This window comes from Sprattus sprattus (assembly GCF_963457725.1).
Source record: "Sprattus sprattus genome assembly, chromosome: 18".
In the NCBI taxonomy this organism is placed as follows: domain Eukaryota; kingdom Metazoa; phylum Chordata; class Actinopteri; order Clupeiformes; family Clupeidae; genus Sprattus; species Sprattus sprattus.
This window is the reverse complement of record NC_137916.1, coordinates 18,843,408-18,869,402: the sequence shown is the minus strand read 5'-3', so window position 1 is coordinate 18,869,402 and position 25,995 is coordinate 18,843,408. Positions and strand designations below refer to the sequence as shown.

The window sequence follows — 25,995 nt, the reverse complement described above, 5'->3', positions numbered from 1 at the left end:
TTTCCAACGGTATAAAATGTATTGCCAAGAAGCATTGTTACAACAAAGAAATAATCTACCAAACACAAATTTCCTTACTTTTTGTTCTATGTTAAGATGCGAGGATGATATAATAATCCACTTTGATATATTCATGTGTATCATTTCGTTTTGGTATTTTTCACCAAAGCAGTAGGCCTATGAATACATTAATGACATGGAAAGGAAGGAAGACTTGCCACCTTCGTGTGTTTTGTAGGATACATCAGCTTTTTTCAATAGATACATCCTCTGGGCTGAGTAGCGTTTAATGACCAATTGAAGTAATTCAATTCTCTTTTTGACCACAAGATGGCAGTCTTTGATTAAAGTTCCTTTACATTTAAACTCGGAGTCAGACAACGAAGTATATGTGGACTATAACTGGTTTAAGTTCTCCCTCTTGTTCATTGGGTGTGTTTGTTTGAGCACATGCCTCGGCTGTACAGACGGCACAGCTGTTTCTGTGTGGCTTCACCCTGTGGCAGGTTGCTGTGGCTGATGTCACTTCCTGCCGACAAAATGTTGGCAGTGTTCCCGGGAGCACTGTCTCCCAGGGCCGTTCCAGCCAGTGTTCCCACCCAGGAATCCTGGACATCTGACAGCAACCAGGCCAGACTCCCAAGGCCCTCTCTCTTTCTCCTTGGCCCGGAATCTCTCCTCAGGCCAAGAACTCCCAAGACCTGTGGTCATCCAGCTCCACTCAGTCCTCAAAAAACACGCCTTTCCCACACTGCCACTCCTATTCATCACCCCGTCAAAGCCCCCTTTCCTCCTACCCCACCCACACACTTGCCCCCTACACATCTGCACTCCTACGCTCCTCCATGTCTGGCAAGAGCAAGGGTTGTTTATCAGAAGCCGAGGCCTAGAGGGACAAGGCAAAGACTGCTTTGCATACATCTTTTCATTTTGCAGTGGGTTTGCTGTGCTGATACTTGTATGATTCAAATATGAGGCGTGGGAAAACCCTTTTTTTTATTTTTTTTAACAATATTATTACTACAAATGAACACACATTGCATGTTTGTAAATTTCATTTATTTTACAAAAAAGGACAAAAAATGTTTATGTACCTCTATTAGTGTTTAAAATTGTACCAAGTCAACACAGGTAGCGTGCTACTAGACACACATGGCTATTGCACAAGACATTTCATACGTGTACACAAATCATACATACTTACATACTGTACATATAGATACATACATACAAACATACATATTCATATATTTAATAAAAAATAATACATTGTTCCACAGGGTTAGGCAACGTTTTTCACTGAATGAAGTGTGGGACAGATAGGTGTGAATTCGTAGACGACTTAAAAAAAGTCTTACTTAAAAAAAAATTAGAACAGCGCAGAAGACAGGTTTTCAAGGGAGCTGCCAAAGTGCTTTCTCTGTTCCTGACTGACATACGTAATATATATTTTTTTCTATTTTAATTTTGTAAGAAATGGTGAGCCTTCACATCATATGCTCAGTGGTTTTGTGTTTATGCTGTTTATTGTATGTTTCAGTGGAGTGAAAGATGAGGTCAGTCATCCTGAACAACAGGAACTGCCCTCGGAAGCACAGGACTTCCTGTGTCTACAGGAAGTAAAGGACCTTTTCAGAGAGAGCATGGTGAATTTGACACCGGATTTGGGGCAGTGGGGTGGGAGCAGGAACCTTCGCAGGAGAAGTCTATAACCTCATCTTCAGCCCTTCCTGTGTCCTCCCAGTGTGTTCATCCATTCAGACGGACATCATGTTGTTGGTTGTATAATTACTTTTAAGACTTCACAGTGTGTGTGAGCGCCAAAAACCCAACTCTCTGGATTTCAATATCAGCCAAACACTCAATTTAACAGGATCAGTAATCTGTAATACTGTCAATGGGTGGAGCAAAATGCTCCAAACACTTCATGCTTACATTCAACTCTGTTTACCGAGATGGCACAACAAAAAAGAAAAAAGGAGGCACGCACTGCCGCTGCGACGCTACAACGTTGTCAAGGCAACAGTCCAGTGGTCAGAGAGCTGGACAGCTGTCATTAAGTGAAATTTATCAGTGCCAGCTCACTTGAGGAAATGTACTTGCTTCCTCTCAGGAAACGTTTGTGGGAGAACATAGTAAAAAGAGAGAGATAAGGACAGAGAGCACAAGAGAGCAGAGGAGAATGCTGAGATTGTACATGTCATACACATTAGTTTTTTTTTTCATTACAAAGGTTAGAAATTCATGCAATACATGGAAGCGGAGTACTTTTGTATTGGGTAGTAAATTACCTCTATGCACATGTATATAAGTGAATATACAGCCATGTTTTCTGAGGGTACTCGTGAAGGTCTGGTCTCACAAGGAAAATAGCGCTGTGTTGAGCTGAACCCATCGCCTCCTCAAAATCTTTCACTCTTCTGCAACTACATTTGAAAGAGGATGACTTGTTCAGTCACCAGGAAAAATTACCACACTTGCAAGTCTACAAAGTGCAACATTTGAAGCTTTGCGTTTGTCATTGCCTAGCAATCTGAAGAGACATTTGGCTTTGCGCTGCGTGCGAGCAGAAACAGCTCTTCTAACTCAACTATGGTGTCTCACCACTTTTTCATTTTTTGGCTACGACACCTCCACCAAGCAGAGAATGTCAATGAAGGAGACAATGAATGGTTTTCAATGATAGCAAAATAAAAGCAGACATACCCCTTCAGCAAGTCCATATTGGAAGAGGACTTTGCTGTAGGAAAGGCTAATGCTTTTGTACTACCACGCATCCTGTAGAAACAGGGAAACCATAGACTGATGGTGAACTCACACAGGTGTGAATGTTGTGAAACAGAAGTCCTCACTCCCAGCTCTGTGGGGGGGCTCATTCCATCATGGTCCAGGTTCTGGACGGCCTTCGTATTTATCCACCCCACCCACCCATTCCCTGGAGTCTCATCTCATCAATGCTCCCCTTCCTCCATGAACCTTCCATCTCAACCACAACTCTCTCACTCTCACCCATGCATAGACACATTCATACACATACACACACACACACACACTCTCTCTCTCTTGCACACACACACACACTCTCTCTCTTGCACACACACACATACACACACACACACACACACACACTTACATACTCAGGCCTCAGTGGGTCCAAAAGCAGAGTCAGACACAGGTGGTGCACTCCTGCATGATGGGCATGCTCTGGTGTTCGTGTTTGTTGGTGCAGTGGTCCAGTGAGCTGGAGCTCTTGAGAGGCATGCAGTGGTCGGTGGAGCGCAGCAGCCCCCAGCAGCACAGCACGCGCAGGAACTCTTTGCGCATGTCCTTGCTGCGCAGCGTGTAGATGACCGGGTTGAGCGCCGAGTTCAGCGTGGCGAAGCCGAAGAAGATGTCGGCCTTCTGCAGGATGGGGCAGGACACCATGGGGCAGGAGGTGTCCAGCATGAGGATGGTGAAGGCGGGCAGCCAACATACGATGAAGACGCCCAGCACAATGGTGACCGTCTTGAGGAGAGAGTACGTCTGCGAGTTGGCGGCGGTCTCCTGGTGGCTGTGGCGCACGATCAGGTAGATGCGCACGTAGAGGATGACGATGGACAGCAGGATGATGCTGAAGATGGCCACCACGAAGAGGATGTAGCGCTTGGAGTTGAGCGGCAGCACGGCTGAGCACTCGTCCAGGTCGCCGATGCAGTTCCAGCCGATGATAGGCAGCCCCCCCAGCAGGATGGAGGTCACCCAGCAGGCGGAGATGAGCAGGAACATGCGGCACGTCTTGTTGGAGCCGTACACCTTGACCTTGGTGATAGCGATGTAGCGCTCGATGGCGATAGCCAGGAGGCTGAACACGGAGGCGGCCAGTGCGATGAACGCCGTGCCCTCCCTGATGAACCACTGCACAGGCACCAGGTCAAACGTCCGCCGTCCCGACAGGCAGATGTTGGCGATGTACGCCGAGCCGGCCAGCAGGTCAGAGAAGGCCAGGTTGCCGATGAAGAAGAACATGGCAGAGTGGAACTTCTTGTTCCGGAACACGGCGATGAGCACCAGGAGGTTCTCTAGGATGATGATGCTGCAGATGACAACGAAGAAGATGCTGAGCGAGTTGAGGCCGTCCTTATTCATGCGCTCGTCCAGCTCGCTCTGGTTCCAGTGCTTGGCCACGAGGTAGTGCCGCTGGATCAGGGACTTGTTGTAGTACTGCGAATACTTGCTCTTCATGGTGACGGCGTGGCAGACCACGTTGGCTTGTCCGGAACTAGTCATTTACACACAGCCTTCTGATCGAACGCCTCGGAGCCAGAGGTCATGCTTTCACCCGAGCTGGGTGGCACGGGGGTGGGGTGTCGTGGGGGGCTCGGCGGACGAAAGGAGAAGGTCTCTCCTAGCGGCACGTCTTCAAAGGCCCAGAAAACGCTTGCGGGTCACCTGCAGGTAAAAGACAAAAGAGGGCACACATAAGGACACATATGGATGAAAATGGATTCCTGCACTGCATTGTAAGTCCCAATGGATAAAAACATCTGCTCAACGAATACATGTAAATGTATTTACATGGAGGTGACAAATTGTTTGGAGTGACGGCGCAACAAAAAACTAGAGCACTTAACACAAAACGTTTAAACATCCGTTCGCAGGAAATGCATCATTTCCCACGCACAGCGTGTTTCTCCCTGCAGTCTCATGCCTCTGATGAGTCAAGCACACATCTAATTCCCTCCCTACCTCATATGACAGTGGAGTGGGAGGCTGCAGTGTTCACACAGGCCCTGTCGGGACCCATGTTGAGTGTTTTAGCAGAGAGCTGGAATTCACCGAGCAATCCTTGACTTTATTCAGACACGACAGTGATAAACTTTCAAGATTTGCGCAAGCCTGGACAGCCAGTACGATTATGTGTTTGTGTAGATCGTATTTCACACCCTCACAATCACACATTCAGTGGCTCAGGCAGATAGAGATGAAGCAATAATAGACTGAAACAGAAAGAAAAAGGAAAAGCTCCTGTATCCTAAACACCACCAGCCCACAGTATTTCCCACTTTTCTCAATGTAACACCTTTAAAATGGAACCACCATCATTGCATAGATGGAAAGTTAAGCCTAATCAATCAGTACGTTACATGATGGCATAAACCTGATTTCGGCTAAAGCCCGGCTTCTCTATCCACGGGGTGCTAACTGCTTTATCTCAAGGTACATGGCAGTGACAAATCCAGATCTTGGCCGCGTCAGTTCAACTCAAATGTGGAATGTTTACAAGCGGGCATCTGCTACCGTTGATTATACAGTAAATAAGTTGCGAAATGAAACAAAAACACAACACAGTTAAAGTTGTATAAGTATTGATTGATTCACATCGATATGAATGGATGACATGACTAACAAGTGGTGGAAAAGTAAAATGAAAATATTTGTTTAGTGAATTAGCGCGTTCTGTCCAAAAACAGTCGCAGTCAACGTTTTTCTAATGTCAACACATTGGTATAGGCTACCACATCACTATCATCTGAAATATCCCGGTATGTTGCAACAAACATTTGATCTAAACAGAATATTCAGTATGGAATGGGAATAGAGCAGTATCTTTTATCGCGTTTTACCGCAAAGAAAATGGTGCATGGTCTTGATCATTTACATTTTGTTTCAGTATTTCAAAGTGAATGAGATGTGGGAGCACAAGAATAGTGAGCGTCTAGCAGCAATAACATATCATAGACATATATGACGCATGAACATAAGTCTATGGACGGGATCTCAAGGTGGCGAAAAGACGTCATCTCCAGTTGTTATCTAGTTTCGAAAGTTACATGCACACGTTGTCCGATATACAACCAAATCCGATCACTTATCTGGGGGTGTAAATCTGATTTCAGTCGGACACACCAAATCTAGATTTGGGGAGTTACATGAATTGGATCTTCGATTGAAACCTGACAACGCCCGAAAACTGGACACATGTAACCGCACTGAGGGAAAGATGTCCTGAACAGTGACATATAAAAACCCCTCCTAAAAGAACAACATCTGCCTGCATGTCTGCATGTGGTTACCACAACAGCTATCTTAACTGTCAGCATTATGGTTTCTCAGCAACTTCTCTTTTTTTACCATCATCTGAAAGGCCTCCAGACTTCAGAGGGGGTGTTAGAGGCATGTCTTTACCTCCCGGACTCCCTGCTTCAGCGCTTGACTCAAGGTCTCTCGATAATTAACCGGTTACTCATTTCCTGACCCCTTCATCAGAGCCAGAGAAAAGAAACACAGGAAATCAAGATACACCTCGTTAAGATTTCACATGCGTATCTCTGTCTGAACGATGCACTGCCTAATTATCAGAACATCAATATCATTATATTGTGAAATGCCACAGGTTATGCTGGGGTAAACCGGGGTAGGAGGGTTGGGTTGTTATTCCCCTCAGGAATATGAACTCAGGTTAGAGTAAGGGTAGGAATTTGGATACAAACCCAGGTTAGAGTAAGGGTAGGGATTTGGATACAAACCCAGGTTAGAGTAAGGGACGGGTTACGAACCCAGATTAAGGTAAGGGAATAAAGAGGGATGCGAACCCTGGTCACTTTAAGCACCACATAAAGGTTAATTCACATGTCCCCAAGTAGTCCCCATAACCACTGGTTCGCTTTTTACAACAGCCTCCACCAACTCCTTCGAGTGACTTTCCTCAAAAACCTTGGCTGAAAAGCCACTGCTCATCTCGTTTCCTCTTCTTGATTGCAAACAAAGCTGGTGACAGAATATTAATAAGCATGCTAAAGTTGAATAAGGGACCGGAGGACGAAGTTCTAATATATGCTCACACAATAACAATCAGGCAACAGCCAATCAGAGCAGGAAACATAAAAATATGTTATAGATAGAAATGATACAAATTAACAGTAGAATAACTATTTTGCAGTTCCATCACTGGTTACCATAATCCCTGTAGCACAGCAATGAAGCACAACTGAAGACTGAATTCCGTAAGCAAGCTCAGTTGTTGGGCAAGTTTATCTAAAATCATACCATATTTAAGCTCATATTCATGTCCAGTAGGGGTGTGCAAAAAAATCGATTCATTCGTATCGCGATTCAAGTGCTTCCGATTCAGAATCGATTAATAGAATTCCAAAAATCGATTCATATGGAAAAAAAAGGAACTCTTTGCGCATGTCCTTTTTTTTTTAAATGAACGTTCTTTTTGGCTTCGCAAACTGTGTAGTAGGCTAACGTTACGGTTTGAGTGATGGTGAGCGCGATACGGCGAAATGGTTGATAAAAAACTTCTGAATAGAAAGTTTACCTTTAAAAGTTGTGATGTGCAAAAGAAGCGAGCTTCACAGTTGTCTGAAAATGTCAATAGGCAGCTGGCTGAAAGCACACAAGTAGTAGGCTTACCTTTTATTGGTAACCTAACTGTTACGGTTCATTGTTTTTTAAATAAGAGGCCTGACTTCTATGTTCACAGCAAACTTGAAAAAAAGAAAATATTAAGCCATGGTTTAACTGCACTATAGGCTGAGTCTGAAATGTGCACTTTATAATTGTATTTTGTACCGCCCTGTTTGGCAATGTTGTTTTTCAATAAAATAAAACATTGCATAAAGCAAGCCAAACCACTTTTCCATGATAAGAGCATTAAAATAAAATGTGCGATTAATTAATTTGCGATAAATCGCGATTAATTTTGAGTTAACTATGACAAAAATGCGATTAATCACGAACGTTTGACAGCACTAACATTTACATACTGTGAATCAATTTTTTTCAGTCGAGAATCGTTTTTGAATCGAAAATTTAATTTGAATCGAATCGTGAGCCTAAAAATCGGTAACGAATCGTGACATTTTCTGATGTCCTAATGTCCAGGTCAGATATGTCCCTACACACAACCCAATGGATGCAGTAGCGAGTTTTAGTTGGCCCAGTTTGTCCAAAATCCAAAAAGATTTCAGCTTAAAACACACGCGGACACACATATCCGTCCACTTTTCAGATAGGTCTTCATGGGCGCCTGAATTCAGTAGCAGGTTGAGTCGTGGGCGTAGTTGTCTCCAGTAGAAAAACTCAAACGCAGCCAGGCTTCACTGATCACCCCCATCCCTTTCCACTCCTCTCCTCCCATTCCCCTATTCATCACCCTCTTCTCTCGTCTCTTCCCATTCCCCTATTCATCACCCTCAGCGCTGCTCTGGCATCCAAACACACCAGGCCGCGGCAGCAAAGCTGTGAAAAGCTCCTGACAACATCAGGCAAATCCTGAACTGTCCGAGAGAGATGGCCGAGACCGCGCACCCATGTGGAATGGCATCTGGAGACAAAGGCAGGAATCTGAGACATCTGCATGACGCACACACATACACTCTCTCTCGCTCTCTCTCTCTCATATTCACATACACAGCTTTAAGTACACAGATACTATTCTTCACAAACTACACCCAAATTTCAATCAATCAAATCTAAAATATACCTAATCACACACCCTGTACCAGAACTACACAACACACACACACACACACACACACACACACACACACACACACCTAACAAATACATGCCGTTGCACACACTGACAGGTCCCAGACACAGCTGCTTCTCCTGAGCCAATAATAACCTGAGTTTCCTCGCATTGGGGACAAAGAACAATGGCCTCCTTCACTGCTGAGCACTGCCCTTCAACCTGCATCAATCTCAGTTACACAGTGCACGACGAGAGAGAGACAGACAGACAGACAGAGAGAGCAAGACAGAGAGAGAGACAGAGATGAGAGAGAGAGAGACAGAGAGAGAGAGACAGAGAGAGAGACAGACAGAGATGAGAGAGCAAGTGAAGCTACCTACGCAGCCACCACCACAGGCCACTGTACAACAACTGTATAACAGATAAGCTAACTATTAACCAAGGTGAAACCAGCTTTTAACCACCACAGTCAGACTACCTGTGACAGAGACCGGCTGCAGTTGCAGAGCGCCTAGCAGGCTTTGACGGCCTTGGAAGACAAGCTGATGCAAAAGCACATTCCACACGAGAGCCCCTGGTGCAGTCGGTGCTCCAACAATGGGACTGGGTAAGATTCCACTGAACAACCAACCCCTGCCATTTGTTAGCGACAAAGACAGACTTGAGGCCCATTGTCTCAAAGCATGGATTTCAACACATTGCAGGAGGTTGCTAAACAACATTGCTGATTTTTATGTCTGATATGTCGGCGTTTGAAGGGAAACGTGAGTAACGGCAACCGTGCCAAGAAGATAGTATGGTGAAATGTCTCGATACAAGATAAGGCAGTAGCGTGACTGAAATGGAAAGTCGGGCCCCCAGGACTGGCCCTGAAACGTGGACGTTATGGGTACGCAACGAGTTTGGATGCAATTGGTCACAAAGGGTATTCTATTGAGTGACGTGATCTGTGCATACGTTCAAACGTGTTGTTGTGATTGCTGGGGCTCCAGGATTAGGTCCAGAGCGGGCATTCTCATGGTGACGTGTCTCCTGTTTCACTTCCGCGTGCACGCCCGCTCGCTCGGTCACTCCAGTTCTCACAGCTACACCACTCTGCTCTGCATTCATTAGTGTCAGGCGACTTCATTTGTTTGTCCAAGGCCGCTCGGAGGCCCGCCGTCACCACAGAGACATCGCCGTCTTTCATCGAGGGATTTGACAGCGCGTGAAACCTGATGGACTTGTTTTGCATGGAGAGCAGTCTCGACGCATTCCTTCTCCCATGTACACACACACACACACACACACACTTACAGCATCCAGACACTAGCATAGACAGATAGTGACATAGAGCCTACGTCTGTTCAGAAAACAATGTTTTTTGTCATGCGCACATTAATGTTACATTATGTAGCCAACTGACCTTTTTTGCCTTATCAAGCACATAGCGGCCAGGATGAGAGAGTTCTAACAATTTCAACATGAAGAAAGAAAAAACTAAAGCAGGAAAAGCTTATTCCCTTATCTTCCTTTTACTTGGTTCTATTGCTTGTATCTTGTAAGGAACTGCAGCTGTCTACACACACACACACACACACACACACACACACACACACACACACACACACACACACACACACACACACACACACACACACACACACACACACACACACAGACACACACACAAACACACACACACACTCACACTGCAGCACTGGATGTGTTTTGGAGAGATAACGGAGTGAGATTACAGAGTGTGAACGAGGGGTCGGTGGCTGCTGTTCGGCCGGGTAGGGAAAACGTGTCGGGCTGTATTGTGTCATTGCAGAGCGTGTTGCCAGGCTATTTTAGGTCCCAAGGAAGTGCCCTTACTGACAGAAACAACATCCCGTTCAGACCTCAAAGCCCCGTAAAGAGACCAAAGAGCTGAAAGAGAGAGAGAGAGAGAGGGAGAGTTCTAAGGAAGAAAGGGGGGGAGGAAGCATGGAAAAAGAAAGAGAGGTAGAGGAAGCAGGCTGAGGTGTTAAAAACACTGAAGAGAGCAAGAGCAACAGATCGTGTGTGTGTTTGTGTGTGTGTGTATGATTCTGAGTGTGAGTGTGTGTGTGTGTGTGTGTTGGGGGGGGGGGGGGGGGGGTGGTTGGGGGCATTCAACAGGTGTCAGCAGGAAGTTTCTGTACTGTTTCGCTGTAAAGAACTACCAAGGATTCTGTGCAATGACTTGAACATGAAAGCAAATTTGTATCAACACAAGCTGCTTGACTGTGTGACTAAGTCCTCTGCAAGCCTTGATGATGAGACATGCAGATGACTATCGATTTCAAAGTGTGGCCTGAATGTGCCTAGCTGGAGGAAGTCACCAGTTACATGTTTTTTATCAGTCAACTGCTATTCTTGGTGCCCATCTATGTGATGCAATAACACCCAATGCAACGCACCCAGCTTGAGTGCTGAAACATTCTGTTCTTGTTTTTTCTCCTGTTTCCTACTTTTTTCAAAAATTCAAGTTTTGGATGGCATGGTATGGTTGTTGATGGTGTGTTGTTGATGGTGTGATGTTGTGTGGTTGTAGATGAGGTGATGGTGTTGTGGATGCTGCTGTTGCCTTTAACAATACATCCCCAGGTGAAAGAACAAGGCCAAACTTAGAATGATTAAAACAAAAGTCATCTTACTCTCAACCCAACTTAAACAAGTGACTTGAAACCCCACTCTCCAACTCCCCCACTTCTGTGACTGACAGCGGCCCCAGGTGTTGTTTGCGTTTCCCGGCAACACCTGATAAGTTCCAATTAGTACACTTCAGGGCCAGCTCGGCAACCAAGGCCCCACTGAACACCTGTTACCTGGCTCAGGTCACGGGTCTGCAGGCCGTATCGACTTTCACCTGGGTTACTTCAGGGACACATCTTCTGTGTTCCCTTAACCCCCAAACACTCCACAGAAACCCATGCACTCACATGACACACTCTCACAACACAACCCAACTACACACACTCACACCATACACCCATAGGCACAAACAAACACACACACACTCACCTAACACACATCAGACACACAAATACACACGCAACAAAACAAAAACGCAAGCTTGGTCTTTCGACAAAACACAGACTAAAACTCAGAGGAGCCTCTAATTATAATACAGTCTACTTACCAAACAGTCATAACCCTAAAGCAGTACTATGTCAGTCAGAGCACTCCAGTCTCTCCGATTGGTCTCGTTTTTCCCCAGCTCAGTTTCTATGATGATCCACGCCTGTGTATAGCATTCTACTGGCCATCTCTTTTCAGTCTGCCTACATTTAGCTACATTAGCTCCATCAGCAGTATCGACATGATAAATCCTCCCCCAGCCCCTCCCCCCCCCACACACACACGTACGCACACCGGACCCACGGATGGATATCCGTCCATTTCTCGGCTTTTAGATTGGTTAGATGGCTGTGAGAGGGGGTTGTGGGTGCTGGGGAGATACCCATGATCTATGGCTGCTTTTATCTGTGATTTGGTGCCCTCTTGTCCATTTCGGGCTTAATGGGTGTTGTTAGCGCGGGGCAGTAAGTGCTCCTCCTTAACATACACGCCCCCCCCCCCGGCCCCACCAACCCCCATTTCCCCAAGTTTCAGTATCCTTCAATACCCACTTATCAGTATCTCGTACTAGTCTCTCTAGCTGTCTCTTTATCTGCGGTGGTGCAGGCCGTCACTGGTCTCCTGCAAGAACAGAGCACTGCCTCAGAGAAGTCTGTCAAGTGAAGTGTTCAAAGGCGAACAGGAAGGAACGAGGCGTCTGTGATTCTTTCGGCGCCACAGAAAAAAATGCACAACCGAGAGACTATGTTGAGCTATGTGAGCTCTCACCTCTGAGACTAAACGTAAGAATACCACAGTTCTCTAGCTTTTAGTCATCAGAACTTTTGAGTAATCTGCTCACGGTGCGCTTTCGGTAAAAATAGTTTTTGGTTATACACATAGAGTGGTGTTCAGAAGCGGTACGTCTGAGGCTGTGGAAGGGATTGGGGTGAGGAAGATTGGACCTGTCTGCCAGGCCTCACTCGATTTCTGGTCTCAGCCTTCACCCACAAGGGTCTCTTTCACTCCCTGTCCGTCTCTCCCTGCTCTGCACTTCCTCCCACCACACAGTTTCACATCCCCTCCTCACTTCTAGACTGCTGTCTAACACCTCAGTTGAGGAGCGGCTATAATTGAGTTTTGATTTCCCTGCTTTGACTAGGAACAGCCATGTGTCTCATAGCTCATGGGAACACCTAACAATTGTGTGTGTGTGTGTGTGTGTGTGTGTGTGTGTGCAAGATACATCAAGCCTGACGCCGGGAGCAGCAACAGCAGCAGCTGTTCACACCGACTCACCCTCAATTTGTCAAGTCATAAGGCAGGAGGAAGGGAATGAGGGAGAGAGGGAAAGAGAAAGGGAGGGAGGAAGAGAAAGAGAGGAAGGAAAAGAATAGTACAGTGAGGGAGAGAGAGGGATGGAAGGAGGGAGAGAGGGTGAGAAGCAGTATCAGGGAGAGACAGAGAGAGAGAGAGGAAGAGAGAGAGAGCACCGGCAGGTTGCAGCTTGCCTCGTCTGCACCAGCTGCTTCACACTGAGCTGCTAACGCTCGACCTGCCGCTGGTGCTCAAGGGGGACGCCACGACCTGCTCCCCTCTCTTTACCCTCTTTCTATCAGTCTGTCTCTCTCGCTCTGTAAATCTATCTCTTTATGTCTGTCTCTATCCCTCTCTCTTTTCAATCTGGTTCAATCACTCACACTGACTCGGTCTCTCTCTCTCTCACTTATTGTCACTCTTAATCACTTGGGGCATGACAGACTAGTCCCCTTTCTCTCGCTTTCACTCACTCTTTCTCCTCTTCCCACACTTTTTGTTTCCCTCCCTCGCTTTCCCTCCACCCAACTCTCTCACTTTCTCTCCTCCACACTCTCTCTCTATCTCTCTCTCCCTCCTCTATACTCTCTCTCTCTCTCTCTGTGCATTTGCGGTCATCTTCATGACTTCATCCTTCTCACATCTTCCTAACACAATTTTTTTCTCTGTCGCAATCTCACTTCCACACCCTCACTTCTCTTCCATCCATCAAACAACCCCCCCACACACACCCACACACACCCACACTTTCCAATCCCTGCCCCTGAAAGGCCCTCGGGCTACCTTGTTCGCCACACAAAACACGTTCGATCGGCAGCACGCATCACATCACCATTCCAGGAATCCCCCCTTACTGGATCATTAGAGTTCTCAGAGCCGATGGCGGATGGCTTTTCCAGCTTTCGTGCCTTTAACGTGAGGGATGGTGGGGGCATGTGGTGACCAGGGCCATGTTATTCAGGCTTAGGGGGTGGTCATGGTGATGGAAGTCAGGGCGACAAGGATCAGGTTATCAGGGTCAGGGTGGTAGTGATGGGGGTCATAGTGACAGGAGTTGTGGTGATGCTGCACGTGGTGATGGGGGTCATAGTGACGGGGGTTATGGTGGTTGCTGCCTGGGGTGATGGGGGTCATAATAACCAAGCTCAGGTGGTAGTTATGGGGCCCACTGGCTCGGGGTGGTGTGGATGGCTATGTGCAGCTCTGACTGCCCCTGTGGTCTAAGTAAGGCAATATCTGCACAAAATGTTTTTCACTCACTCCCCCGCCCACGCCTCGCTGGGGTTATCTCAGGCCTGACAGGAGCCAGCTGATAGGGAGGTTCAAGTTGGTACCGAAACACTTAGAGGTATGACACCCTCCCAACAAGCCGGCCCTACACACAGCTCTGACATACACAGCGAGCCTAGATTTGGTGCAGAGGATTCACAGGTTGTTTCATTTGACAGCTAAGTCTTTGTTGTGGCTGGTGGGTAGGCATCTGCGGCTATCAGAAAAGCTGACGCGCACACTGACACTGATTTAACGGAAAAAGAAGTAGGTGCCTTCAGTGAAACGTCATCTCATGTGGAACAGAGAAAACCCTTTGCAATATGTAGCTTTTCTTGTCAGAGCAAAAGTACTTTCTAGATAACCGTCCCACTCTTTTCATAAGTGTACTTGCAGAAGCGCATCTTCTTACTTTTCAACTGTTTTTTTTGAGGATTTGTTTTTTTTCTTGTCAAAAAGTATATATAAATGAATATATAGTGCCAGAATTTCAGCAATATTGTGTTTTGATCATATCATCTGAATCACGTCTCAAAGCAAAAAAGAGTGGCAAGTTTAGTTCCAGTGAAATCTTCACACGCCGAGCTGATAAGTCTACTGTTAAACAGGAAGGAATATTCAGCATGTTCCATTATGTGGTGTGCATTATGAATTAGTCTTGCTAATGGTGTCCCCCTCAAAGAGATAGCAAATGTGATGTCACCAACACAGACACCTTGGTGCCTGGGAGGGGCTTAAACCTGCACAACAAATTTACAGCAGCACACTAAATATCTATAAGTCAGCTAAGAGCTATGATGAAACGATAACTGTCAAACCCCAGTCATGGGTGGAACAAGGAAACTTATCAGAAAGGAAATGTATAACACATGTATATGTTTAAACAGTGAAGTTTAACAATAAAGATGCTGAAAGCATTAGGCATTGGACTGAATCTGTTTTTGTTTTTTTTCCCCACAGAGATCTGTACACGAGAGGAGATAAAAGATGAGAACGGTATTATAAAAAATGACAAACACGGAAACATGGCTGACCCTGTGTGTCTAGTCATATGGGGATGTTGAGCAGCTGAATTGTTAGTTCAGCGAGGACTTTCATCAGTGAGCCACAGGGCAGGGGGAGGGAGCCAAGTACAGCGCTCCGTTATGCTAATTTGATCGTATTTGGAAATTCATTATCATTTCGGCACAAGCCAATTTGAGGGGTGGGGGGGATGCGTTGGAGGGGGCTGCTGTTTACTCAGAGCACTTCTCTTTGCTTCCTTGTAATTAAGGAAATGTCAGCCTCTCCACCCCTGACTTCTTGACTGGCCCCTGACAGTTTTCAAGGAGGAGGCTGGTGAAGAGCAGGCTGGCTCTGTGGCGGCGGTGGCACGACATGTCGCGGGGAGACTGGCCAGCCGGCATAGTGGAAGTTCTTTGTGCCGTCTGTCCCCTCCGCGTGACCGTCTGGCTGCCTCACTACCGGCTGCCTCTGTGGTTTTTTCACGGCTCCGCTCATTAGCTGGTGGGGTTCGATGAGTGGGGGATACTGAGGAGGAGGAGAGGAGCAGGGTGTGGGGGATGGGCTCCCACAGAAATAGGACCCAAAAAAAAAAATATTATGAAAACCGGGCCATTGCAGAGCCTCAAGGAGCACCTATCCCAGTAATCGACTCACCCGGGGGGGGGGGGGGGGGCAAAGGATAAGAGGTGACAGCTAGGTGAGTGGGGGCTCCTGGGTTTGGTTTTTGGTAGCCACTGTAATACATTCACCCTCCCAGTGTTCCTGTTAGGCCCCCAGGCTTGCAGTTTCTAATTCATCTTTCTCTCTTTATCTCCCTCTCCCCTCTCTCTTGGCAATTCCATGTGGCCTCTTCCTCATTCTCTTTCATCCTGCGTTTGTATTCCACGACCACATCTCCCCTCCCTACTTGCGCACACACATGTAAAACTCACCGCACAGATCAAAGCAAAAAAAGGCCACAAAGAGGTGATTAAAAACTCATCGGGGCGGGGATTAATTTCGAGCACTCTGGGACTACATATTCTTCGCTGCTCCTTATGATAAACCCTCCCAACACGTTTTTTTTTCCTCCACTGCCTGCTAAAGGGCTCAAGGACTTTCCCCAGGACCCGTCTTTAAACCCCTCTCCTTATAGTCTTACAGGCTCTGCTCCATTGGTTTGTCCCCATTAAGCCAAATAATAAAGGCCCAATCCAGGGGTCAATCCTTCGTCTCAAGTTTCCACAGACAAACGCACAAATCGGAAGGTAGACTCATTCAGAGGTGAAAAAAGGAAAAGGAAAAAAAATGGGGATTAAAAAAAGAACCTGGCAACTTCACACTGGCAGGAAGCTTTATTAAAAAAAAAAAAAAAATCAAAATGAGGGGGGAAAAGAAAAGGAAAATTGGGGTGTAAAAAATCTCAGGCTGTGTTGGATTCACGGGGGGAGTGAGGGAGGTCTGGTCGCCCGTCTGCCCTGCCTGCTTCACACTAGTTTTGACACGCAGGCAGGCGTTAGGGAGGCACTGAGTGAGATCCGGCCTCTCTTTTGTACCAAACCAGGCCAACAAAAAGATGAGAATCTGGATAAGGAGCACGGAGGCCGCCTCAGATTTCAGCCGCACTTGTGTGCTCTCATTTTCGCTGTCCCTCTCTCTCTCTCTCTCTCTCTCTCTCACCTCCCTCCCTCTCTCTTGTCAGACCAGCTTCTGGTCGACACAGGAGGGGGATATCCTCTGTGCGCCATCTTTGAATGCTGGTTGTGATGCCCTTTTGTCCTACTGCTGTGCTCCAATAACGCACCGCTTCACCAGAAGCACCCCACCCCAGACACCTCTCTGTCTCTGCTGCTTTATCATGGGATCCTATGCTCTGGGTTGTGTGTGTGTGTGTGTGTGTGTGTGTGTGTGTGTGTGTGTGTGTGTGTGTGTGTGTGTGTGTGTGTGTGTGTGTGTGTGTGTGTGTGTGTGTGTGTGTGTGTGTGTGTGTGTGTGTGTGTGTGTGTGTGTGAGAGAGAGAGAGAATGTGTGGCTGTGTGTGCACTCAATTTGTGTGTGTGAGTGTGTGTGTGTATCTTTGTGTGTGCATGTGTCTGTGCAACAGGCTGTACGAAAAGCAACCTATAGCCAAAACCATACATTCCCAGCGATGTGTCTGTGCACTGTACATCAACAACAGAGGACAGCCAGAGGAGATGGGAATAAAGATAAAATAGAAAGAAAAATAGAATACCGGGGGGAGTGGGTGGCAGAAAAAAAAGGCATGAGAAAAAAAAAGTTGACAAATACAGAAGCAGAACACAATAGAGAGTATATTATCCATACGGGTGCCCATATAGGCCAACAAAGCCATCCTGATTACATGGTGCCCTTGATAAGCAGATCTCTGCAGGCTCAGTCTCTAAATCACAGACCCCCACCCCCCAAAAATGGGAGAGAAATAAGCAGGCACCAGGGAGCCGTGAAGCTGGACGAATAAGGGCCTCCATCGCCACGTTCATCCCTCAAAGGCTTAAGGAGACACCTAATCTCACGCTGGGCAATCTCATTCAAACACACACACACACACACACACACACACACACACACACACACACACACACACACACACACACACACACACAGAATCATTCACACACACACACACACATACAGAATCATTCACACACACACACACACACTATAGAATCATTCACACACACACATACAGAATCATTAACACACACATACAGAATCATTCACATGCTCACACACATACAGAATCATTCACACACACACACACACACACACGCACACCCACAGACTGGCACACATGCAAGCCCATCTGAGCCCAATACTTCCAGCTGACAGTGTGAACTGTTTCCATTCTCTCTGAGATTGGTGTTATTTCATACAGGTCTGCTGTGAGAGAGGAGGCCAAGAGGCATCAAGACAATAAAGTCTGTGTGCTAGTTAAGTCTGCAGCGGATTCTTCTCTTTACACACACACGCACACACACGCACACACACACACACACACACACACACACACAAACACACACACACACACACACACACACACACACACACACACACACACACACACAAACACACACACTCTTCACATACAAATCCAGGATATACACTCCTCCATTGAGTTCTCCTTGGCAGCCTGTCAAGCGCAACAGAGAAATATGGAGCTCTGTAGAAAATTAGATTAAAATGTCTGCACTGGTGTTTTAAGGGCACTTAATGGGTCTGCTTCTGCACATAACGACCTCTGATCTGGTCGATCGCAGCAAAGCACTAGAAACAGTATAAGAGGGATTATCCATGTATGTAAATATATTCATTCCAGGACGGCAGAGCTTCCCAACTCTCCCCAGACCTCCCGGACATATGAGAACATCAAATCCTCCTGAGACAGTGAGCGGCCCGGACCGTGCACCACACACAGAGGAAGAGTCCGATCTATAGGGTCACTTTCCCAGCAGCTCCGCCAGGAAAAGGAGCTTATGGAGACCTGTCCGTTTACTTATGGGAAACCCAAACAAATCCATTCCATTCAGCTTCCGTGCACTATAAGTCTGGTGTAAATCCAGACACTGGAGTCACTAGAGTGTCAAATGTAGGGGATGTTCTTTTCATTAATTGGGCGTGGTGGTGCTGAGTGTTATGTGTTTGGGGCAAGCTGATGTACAGCAGGAGATTTGATTAGGAGGGAATGCAGGATGCACTCAGTGTACCACCTCACTGAAGGATGCAAAGAGACAGTTACATTACCCTGAAATCACATTACTAATGGAACTGTTTATGCTATGTGTGTGTACCGTTTCTGCTATGCAATGTGTGTGTGTTTGTGTAGCCTGTGTGTGTAGCCTGTGTGTGTGTGTGTTTGTGTAGCCTATGTGTGTGTATGTAGCCTATATGTGTGTAGGCTCTGTGTCTGTGTGTGTGTGTATAACCTGTGTGTATGTGTGTCTCTATTATGTGTATGTTGTTGCCATCATGCATGGGCTGCATGCTCTGGCTTGGCAGCCACGTGGTTGTGTGAGTGGTGCTTCTCCATGTATCTTATCAGCAGCCCATGTTTGTCATGGGACACCTCAGGGATCTGTTTACAAGTGCTAATGCGTCGAGGGGCTGGGCAGTCACGAGTCTCTATTAAACTTGTTAACCTTTACACAACAACCCCTCACATCCCAACCATGACAAATCCATCTAAAAAAATACATGTAGGGGAATGAATGATTTCTTTTAAGGCTAAAAGCTATTTATAAAGCTTATAAATAACAAAAATAAGGCCTTCTTGTTTTCGTCAGACTTCCAGTCCACTCATTAGACTACTTCAAAAAGGGGGAAATTTCATTGCACTTGTGAAATCAGTCGATCTGCCTTTACATAAGACAGAGAGCACTTTCTCTTTCCAGTTACATTCTCTCATCTCTGGCCAGTAACTGAAGAGTGGCCTACATGTCCAGACAACCCCCCCATCCCCTCACTACCACATTCACTTCCAATCAGCAAAGTTAGAGGCTTTTGTCTTTTTCTTTTTTGGTCTTCTACAGAGTTTTCAGAGATGGTGGAGCACCCAGACATCTGGCCATTTTCATGCTAAACGGCAAGAGCCTGGGCAGGATCTCCTCCATCTTAGCTCTGGGCCCTTAGACATTCATGAATCCACATTACCATGAGGATGAAGGCCCTAGACGTTATCAGAAGAGAGGACCGTGGTGGCTAATCAGGCTTGACATAGCTCAGAGATTCCTCTTGAGCTTCCACTTCCTCAGGACTGCAAGACCCCCCCCCCCCAAAAAAAAACTACCATCAGTGGTTCTCTGAGTCTCTCTCTGTTTGGGGGGGGGGGGGGACTTGGTGGTCCCATCCAGCTGCACAAACAAAGCCAGGGCAGGATAACAATGCAGAGTTGAAGAAGAAGAAAGGGGGAGGGGGTTGGTGGGAGCAGGGATGGTATGTGGCTATGGTGGACATGTCCACATGTCGGTCTCTACCTGCACAGAGAGTGCAGCTCAGGGCCGGTGACCAGTTCGTACATGGAGTAGACAGCGGGGAGGGTGACCACAACATGACTGCTTTGATTAACGGCACGGCACAGCGCGGCACACAGCCCGATCCTGTCAGGCATCCTCCCAGGCCCTCATCACCATACCAACCCCTCCACCGCGCACCACAAATCCCCCAGAAATACTCTGAAACCCTCCTATTCCATTTCAGATGCAAAGTCGAGATTTCCTCTGGCCAAACAGCCATGGCCGGCTTACAACAAAAAACCTTGTCGTCAAACACCCACATGTCTTATCTGGCTTTGTGAAAGAATTTTCAATTACAGAGAGAGAGAGAGTGAGACAGAGAGACAGAGAGACCGAGAGAGAGGGAAAGGGGGAAAAACTAAAACCTTATCCCTGAACATGAATCAAAGATATGTTTTTTCCTCTATTTGTTGAACATCACCATAAAGTATTACATCTGACCACATCTCAGCTGCCGAGCAGCCTTGCCTCCTTACATGTGGCCAGAGCAGAGAATATGATACGAGAAGCTGCAGTCTGTAATGATGGCTCCTCTCTGTCAGTCACTTATTAGACAGGCTCAAATTTGTACCTGGGAGCTGAGTTAAGGATTGGCCTGGGGGCCACAGGAACAGTACCTTTTAAAGCCATTTGGGTTGGTTGTGCGGGCTTTAAACCGTGTGTGTCCTAAAATGGCCAGTTTTTTTCTTCTTTTTTCCCTCACCGCTGACTGTCAGCTCGCTAAATATTTATAAAGTTTGCCTGGGGAGCAACAGCAGTGTGTCAGAGTGTCTGTGTGTGCGTGTGTGTGTGGGAGAGAAAGAGAGTGTGTGTTTGGGAGAGAGAGAGACAGACAGACAGACAGACAGAGAGAGTGAGAGTGAGAAAGAGAGAGAGAGAGAGAAATTGTTCTGAGAGAGTACAGTGTGTTCTTTATGCGTGTGTGTGACTGTATTTTGCTGACTGCATATCTAGGCTATATGGAAGTAAGCATCTGTTGCCACAGCATGTGCATTTGCCCAATACATGTGCTCAACAGACAGGGTTTGTTTGTGTGCATGTGCTTGAACACACACACACACACACACATATTTCCCCAAACACAAAAACACACATTTCCCCAGTCACACAAACACACACACAATTCCCCAAACACAGAAACACACACTTTCCCCAGTCACACAAACACACACACACCGTAACAGAGTCATTGAGCCACACTGACACTGAACCCCTCTGCTCCTGAACACTTTCCGTTCTTGGCTTGGAGACAGCAAAGCTGCAAGTTGGAGGCTGTGAGTTGGAACTTGCTCTCCAAGCAGCTCCTTGAACAGAAGGCGTTTATTTAGCTCCAGCTGCCACACCCAGAGAAAGTGTTTTTCAGGCATGGAGGTGGGTGGTGGTGCGGGCAAGAGAGAGAAAGAGAGCGAGAGGGAGAGGGAGAGGGAGAGAAAGAGCACAGCCTCCAGTGCTGCTGCCTCTGGTACCACATGGCACCATTAATGTCTCTGTGAAGGCCAAAAAGAGGGGTAAAAAAAAAAATCAACCAGAGGCCATACGCTTCTAGAGATGGTACATATTGATTTGTGTAGCTGGAGAGAGAGAAGCGAGGAGAGGAGAGGAGAGGGGGTGAACCTCTAGTCTCCCATTACATCCAGTTAACTCTGCAAATCCCATCAGCATCGGATTCGGCGCACAGTCAGTCTTACAGTCCCCATGCTCAGGCCTCTTTGTTCCATGTGAATCTTTTATGGAATGGAGTGGGGAGGAGGGGGTGGATGCAACAAACACTCCAGATCTGGCCTTCCCATAGGATCAGCTCTGTTCCACAGGCCAACCTCAGCAGGCCTTGCCCTGCAGCCGACACCCCGTCTCACAAACACACACACACACACACCAACTCCCCAAAACACATCAACCTTCCGACACAACTGCCCTGCCCTGCCCAGCTCGCTTGACATGGTCCCACCCTGAACCCCCGCATACACACAACCCCCCTTCCGATCACGTGACCTAGCCCCAAAATCCCACACTTCCAGTTCCCACCGCTGGCTACATCATGCATTTATTTATCCTTCCGTTTACTTATACATCTGTTTATTTATTCGCTTGTTTATTTAAGTTGTCTTCCCATGCACCCTTCACAGCTCTCCTCTCAAACGTGTCCAGTTACATACATGACCTCGTGAGGAATCAACCGTTTTTTAGGGTGGGTGGGGGAAATTCTCAGGACACCAACAGAACAAGCTGCTGCATGCAAATTTTAATCTAGGTTTAATCTGGGTGGTGCTCTATGATATGTGGAAGTCATTCTCACCTCATAATGATGTCATGATCAGTACAGGGAAACCCATGTTTGATTAGTTAATAGTGCATCACGGGCATGTAATAGTGTAGACAGTGTAATAATCCAATCATTCTCACCTCATGATGAGGTCATGATCAATAAAGGGTAATTCAAGGTTAATTGGACAGCGGTGCATTGTGGGTAGTGTAGTCTCTGCCTGCCTGCACAGCTGGGGTTTAGCTGGTGGGGAGCGTGTGAACGCATGTGTGAAGAGAGCTGGCAGTGGTGGGCACAAGCGGCATGGCGGGTTTTGTTCTGGTTTAATGAAGCGTCGAATCACATGGCCACAGAGGCAGACAGTGGGCCGCCCGTATCAGGTTCCTATCTGCAGAGCCCAGCACCCCAGTGGGACAGGGAAAGTCCTGTGTTTACCAGAGAACACAACACCACAGCACCAAACAGCACTACCTCATTGCTTAAACTCCCAGCCCTCACCCAAACACATACGCACACCCAAGCACACACAAATAGGGCCAGGCGACACCTCTCTCCTTTCGCGCTCTCGCTGTCATCACAGCCATCAGTGAAGCTGCCAACAGTCTCATTCAACACCTGATATTCCTGCTGTTGTCCTCTCTTCCTCTCCACACCCATGAAAACTGATGTTATCATGCTGCATCGTTTGCTGGTCTTTATGTGGCATTCAGCCGTCCCCCCGCCGTGCAATGTCTTTGTTTTGTCTGAAGGCCTGCTTGTCCTTTTTTTTATTGAGGTGCTATCTGAGGGATGACTCTATTTTAAGCTTAAGGGAGTGGCTCAATGATTTCCACACATATGGATGAGACTCTGAAACTGGGCCTTTGGCGTACAAGAAATAAATCACAGCATTAAATAACATATTGCTTTATCTCTGGCACAGCTTTATCTCCCAACCCAAACATGTGAAATGTACTATGACCCACCTGTCTACCTCCCTATTCACTCTGTCACAGACACACATAAGCTCTTCTTGGCTGTGTCACATGCCCTCCTCCACGGAATGAAATGATGTGGGGGGTTTTTGTTCATTTTTAAAAATAAAAAAAAATTGTTTCGGGGGAGAAAAAGTGTGTCAAGAGTGAACTGACACCATGGTGACCCAGAATCTGCAGCTTTACAATGTAGCACATGTTGCGGCCAAGCTTGATTAAAAGTAGGAGAAGAGGTGAAAAGGCTGAAAAAGTGACCTACATTTGTGCATTTTGTTGTATTTACTAAATCATCATAAAATACAAAAGCATATTTAAAAAGAAGAAGCAACATTAGAACCCACCCGCAGCTGATTTAGGTTGTGCTAGGAAATTGTGATATTATATACATTAACTGTAATTTAACCATGTCTACGAGTTTGGCGGGTAGATTCAAGCAAGATACCGCCTTTAAAGCCATCGAGTTTATCCACGCGCAATGAAATTGCCAGTTTTCCAGTGACCACTGAACAGATACTGGTAGCAGCACTGCCTGTTGTTATAATAGTCTTTTGTCTGATTAATACATCCTTAAAGAACAATGCTACCCTTACAGAGACGGATGAGCGAGTCTCTACAACACCAGAGGGGAGGGGGAACAGCGGGTCTTGCAACGGCCAAAAAAACCATAGCGCAGCACCCCGCAAAGCTGCACAGCGCGTCGCGGTTGGTAAATGACAAACTAGTGACTACCCTAGCTACATAATGTTTTCAGCCCAAACAGCGATGACGGCTCGAAGGTTAATGTTTAACACTACACACGTTACACATTAAGGTACCCACAGAATGCGAAGCAGCTGTCTCTTTACTGTACTTTACTATTCCAATAAATCATCACTTCTTACTTACATAAATTATAACTCTAGAGCTAACTGTTATTCAAATCATGATAAGATCACCAGAATAAGCATCGGCGAGAACTAAACTACCCATTGATAACACATCAGAGATAGGCTTATCTTATATTGACTTCCGTGGCTAACGTTACAGTTCTTTGAAGACGTGTAAAAGTGAGTTAGGCGATAAATGTAATTAATTGTTTTTAAAAACTGCTACACAATATTGCAAGTTGCAAACAAAACAACGTGATAAAACATTCGATTAACAAACCAGTCTCCTTTAACGTGAATGATAGCTACCGAGGGTCTACGCGCTAATATTAACCTTTAAACGTTTTAACCAGCTCTGATTACAAACGAACATTAACGTTAATCAGTTTCTTCTCTGTGCTTTGTCAAATTAGTGAGTCATGTAGATACTTTCAAATAGACCAATATTTTCTTTAAAAAAGCGTATTCAAATGACAAAATCGGATATTATGAGATGCACACTTACCCCATGTGCGATACAAGAGAGCAAAACGAAACGTGTTAGCTGTGTGAAACTCTCTTCACACCAGACTCAGTATTTCCAGGTAAAAGACGAGCTAGCTAACGCTACCTAAATTTCCATTCAACTTCAGTGAACAGTCCCGTTGTCACCGATGCTGCTAGTACTATTACGTTAATCAAAACTTTTCCGGAGCCGTGAGGGATATGTCCATTGTTGAATCCATAGCTGGACCAAGTCTCCTATTGTAAATCCAAACACAATTCAAAGGAAAAGGCTGGACGTGTCTTCCTCCAACCGGCATTAAAGATAATGTGCGGCACAGAGCGTAAAGCTCGGCACTTTCTCTTTTGTTGCGATAATTCCAGTCGGTGATTGTCCTCTCCACAGCTCCACAGGCTATCTTCGACAGGGCGGCACTGTAGGACGACTGCAGGACACAAGTCACACAAACTTTGCACACACTACTATTGACCCATGAAAGGGAATTTTCACAATAGGGATGTGATGGACCGAGAGTGCCTCGCCACATTCATCCTATAGGCTACTTTATGTAAATGGAGGTAACGGCCAGCAATAGGGTTTAAAAGCACCCTTTTTACCATAGGTTATTTTCTCTCTCCCTCCAGGGTACAAATGAACTCCAGATGTTTTTCTTCATTTTTTGTTCCACCTCCTCACTTCCTCCCGCTTCAGTCTCCCTGGTTGAGAGTTGTTCTCATAGGCCTCTCAACTCAGCTCCCTTAGGGCTGTCCGACTCGGCGGCGAACTGGTCCCTTTGGGGATTTCTTCAACGAAGGGGCACAGCTGTTTAACGAATTGACACACTTTGAGCATCTCCACAGCGGTGTCCTCATGAATCGTTTGTTCATATCAGCAATAGTAGAATACTTTGTCAAATATCCCTCAGGTCGTTAGTTACAACCCATCTGTACCAAACCCTTTTTAAATGAAGATCAATTAGCCTAGTTATAGCTATTTAGGGTTTGAATGGTGACCCAACAGACATTTCATGCACTTAACTTAGTCTTGATTAGAGGAATATCAGCATCATTTTACAGATTACTTATGAAGTTGAGTAAACTGCCCTAGGGCTGTCAGCATGTTACATCATGCCCTTTAATCGGTGGCTACACGCACTGACTAACAAAATGAATGTGGTTATGGCTTTAGCTCTGTTGTGCCACCTATTTGTAAGTCAATCATTAAATTGCATAGACTGGATCACATGCTGACTCAGTTGTCTGTCTACGCAGTAATTCGTGT

At 46.3% G+C, this 25,995-nt stretch overlaps 1 protein-coding gene across 1 annotated transcript; it reads right to left on the bottom strand.

Annotated features, from left to right (window-relative positions):
* Positions 1 to 1,042: 1,042 nt before the first annotated feature.
* On the bottom strand, positions 1,043 to 25,261 carry s1pr2 (sphingosine-1-phosphate receptor 2). Its single transcript, XM_080856512.1, has 2 exons — positions 24,736 to 25,261; positions 1,043 to 4,431 (listed from the first exon to the last, which is right to left on the bottom strand). The coding sequence occupies exon 2, from the start codon at positions 4,267 to 4,269 to the stop codon at positions 3,166 to 3,168; it is 1,104 nt and encodes a 367-aa protein (XP_080712638.1). The 5' UTR covers positions 4,270 to 4,431; positions 24,736 to 25,261; the 3' UTR covers positions 1,043 to 3,165.
* Between the last annotated feature and the right edge of the window lie 734 nt (positions 25,262 to 25,995).

Excerpts from the sequence above, each read along its gene's own strand:
- s1pr2 (XM_080856512.1), bottom strand. The coding sequence starts at position 4,269 with ATGACTAGTTCCGGACAAGCCAACGTGGTCTGCCACGCCGTCACCATG.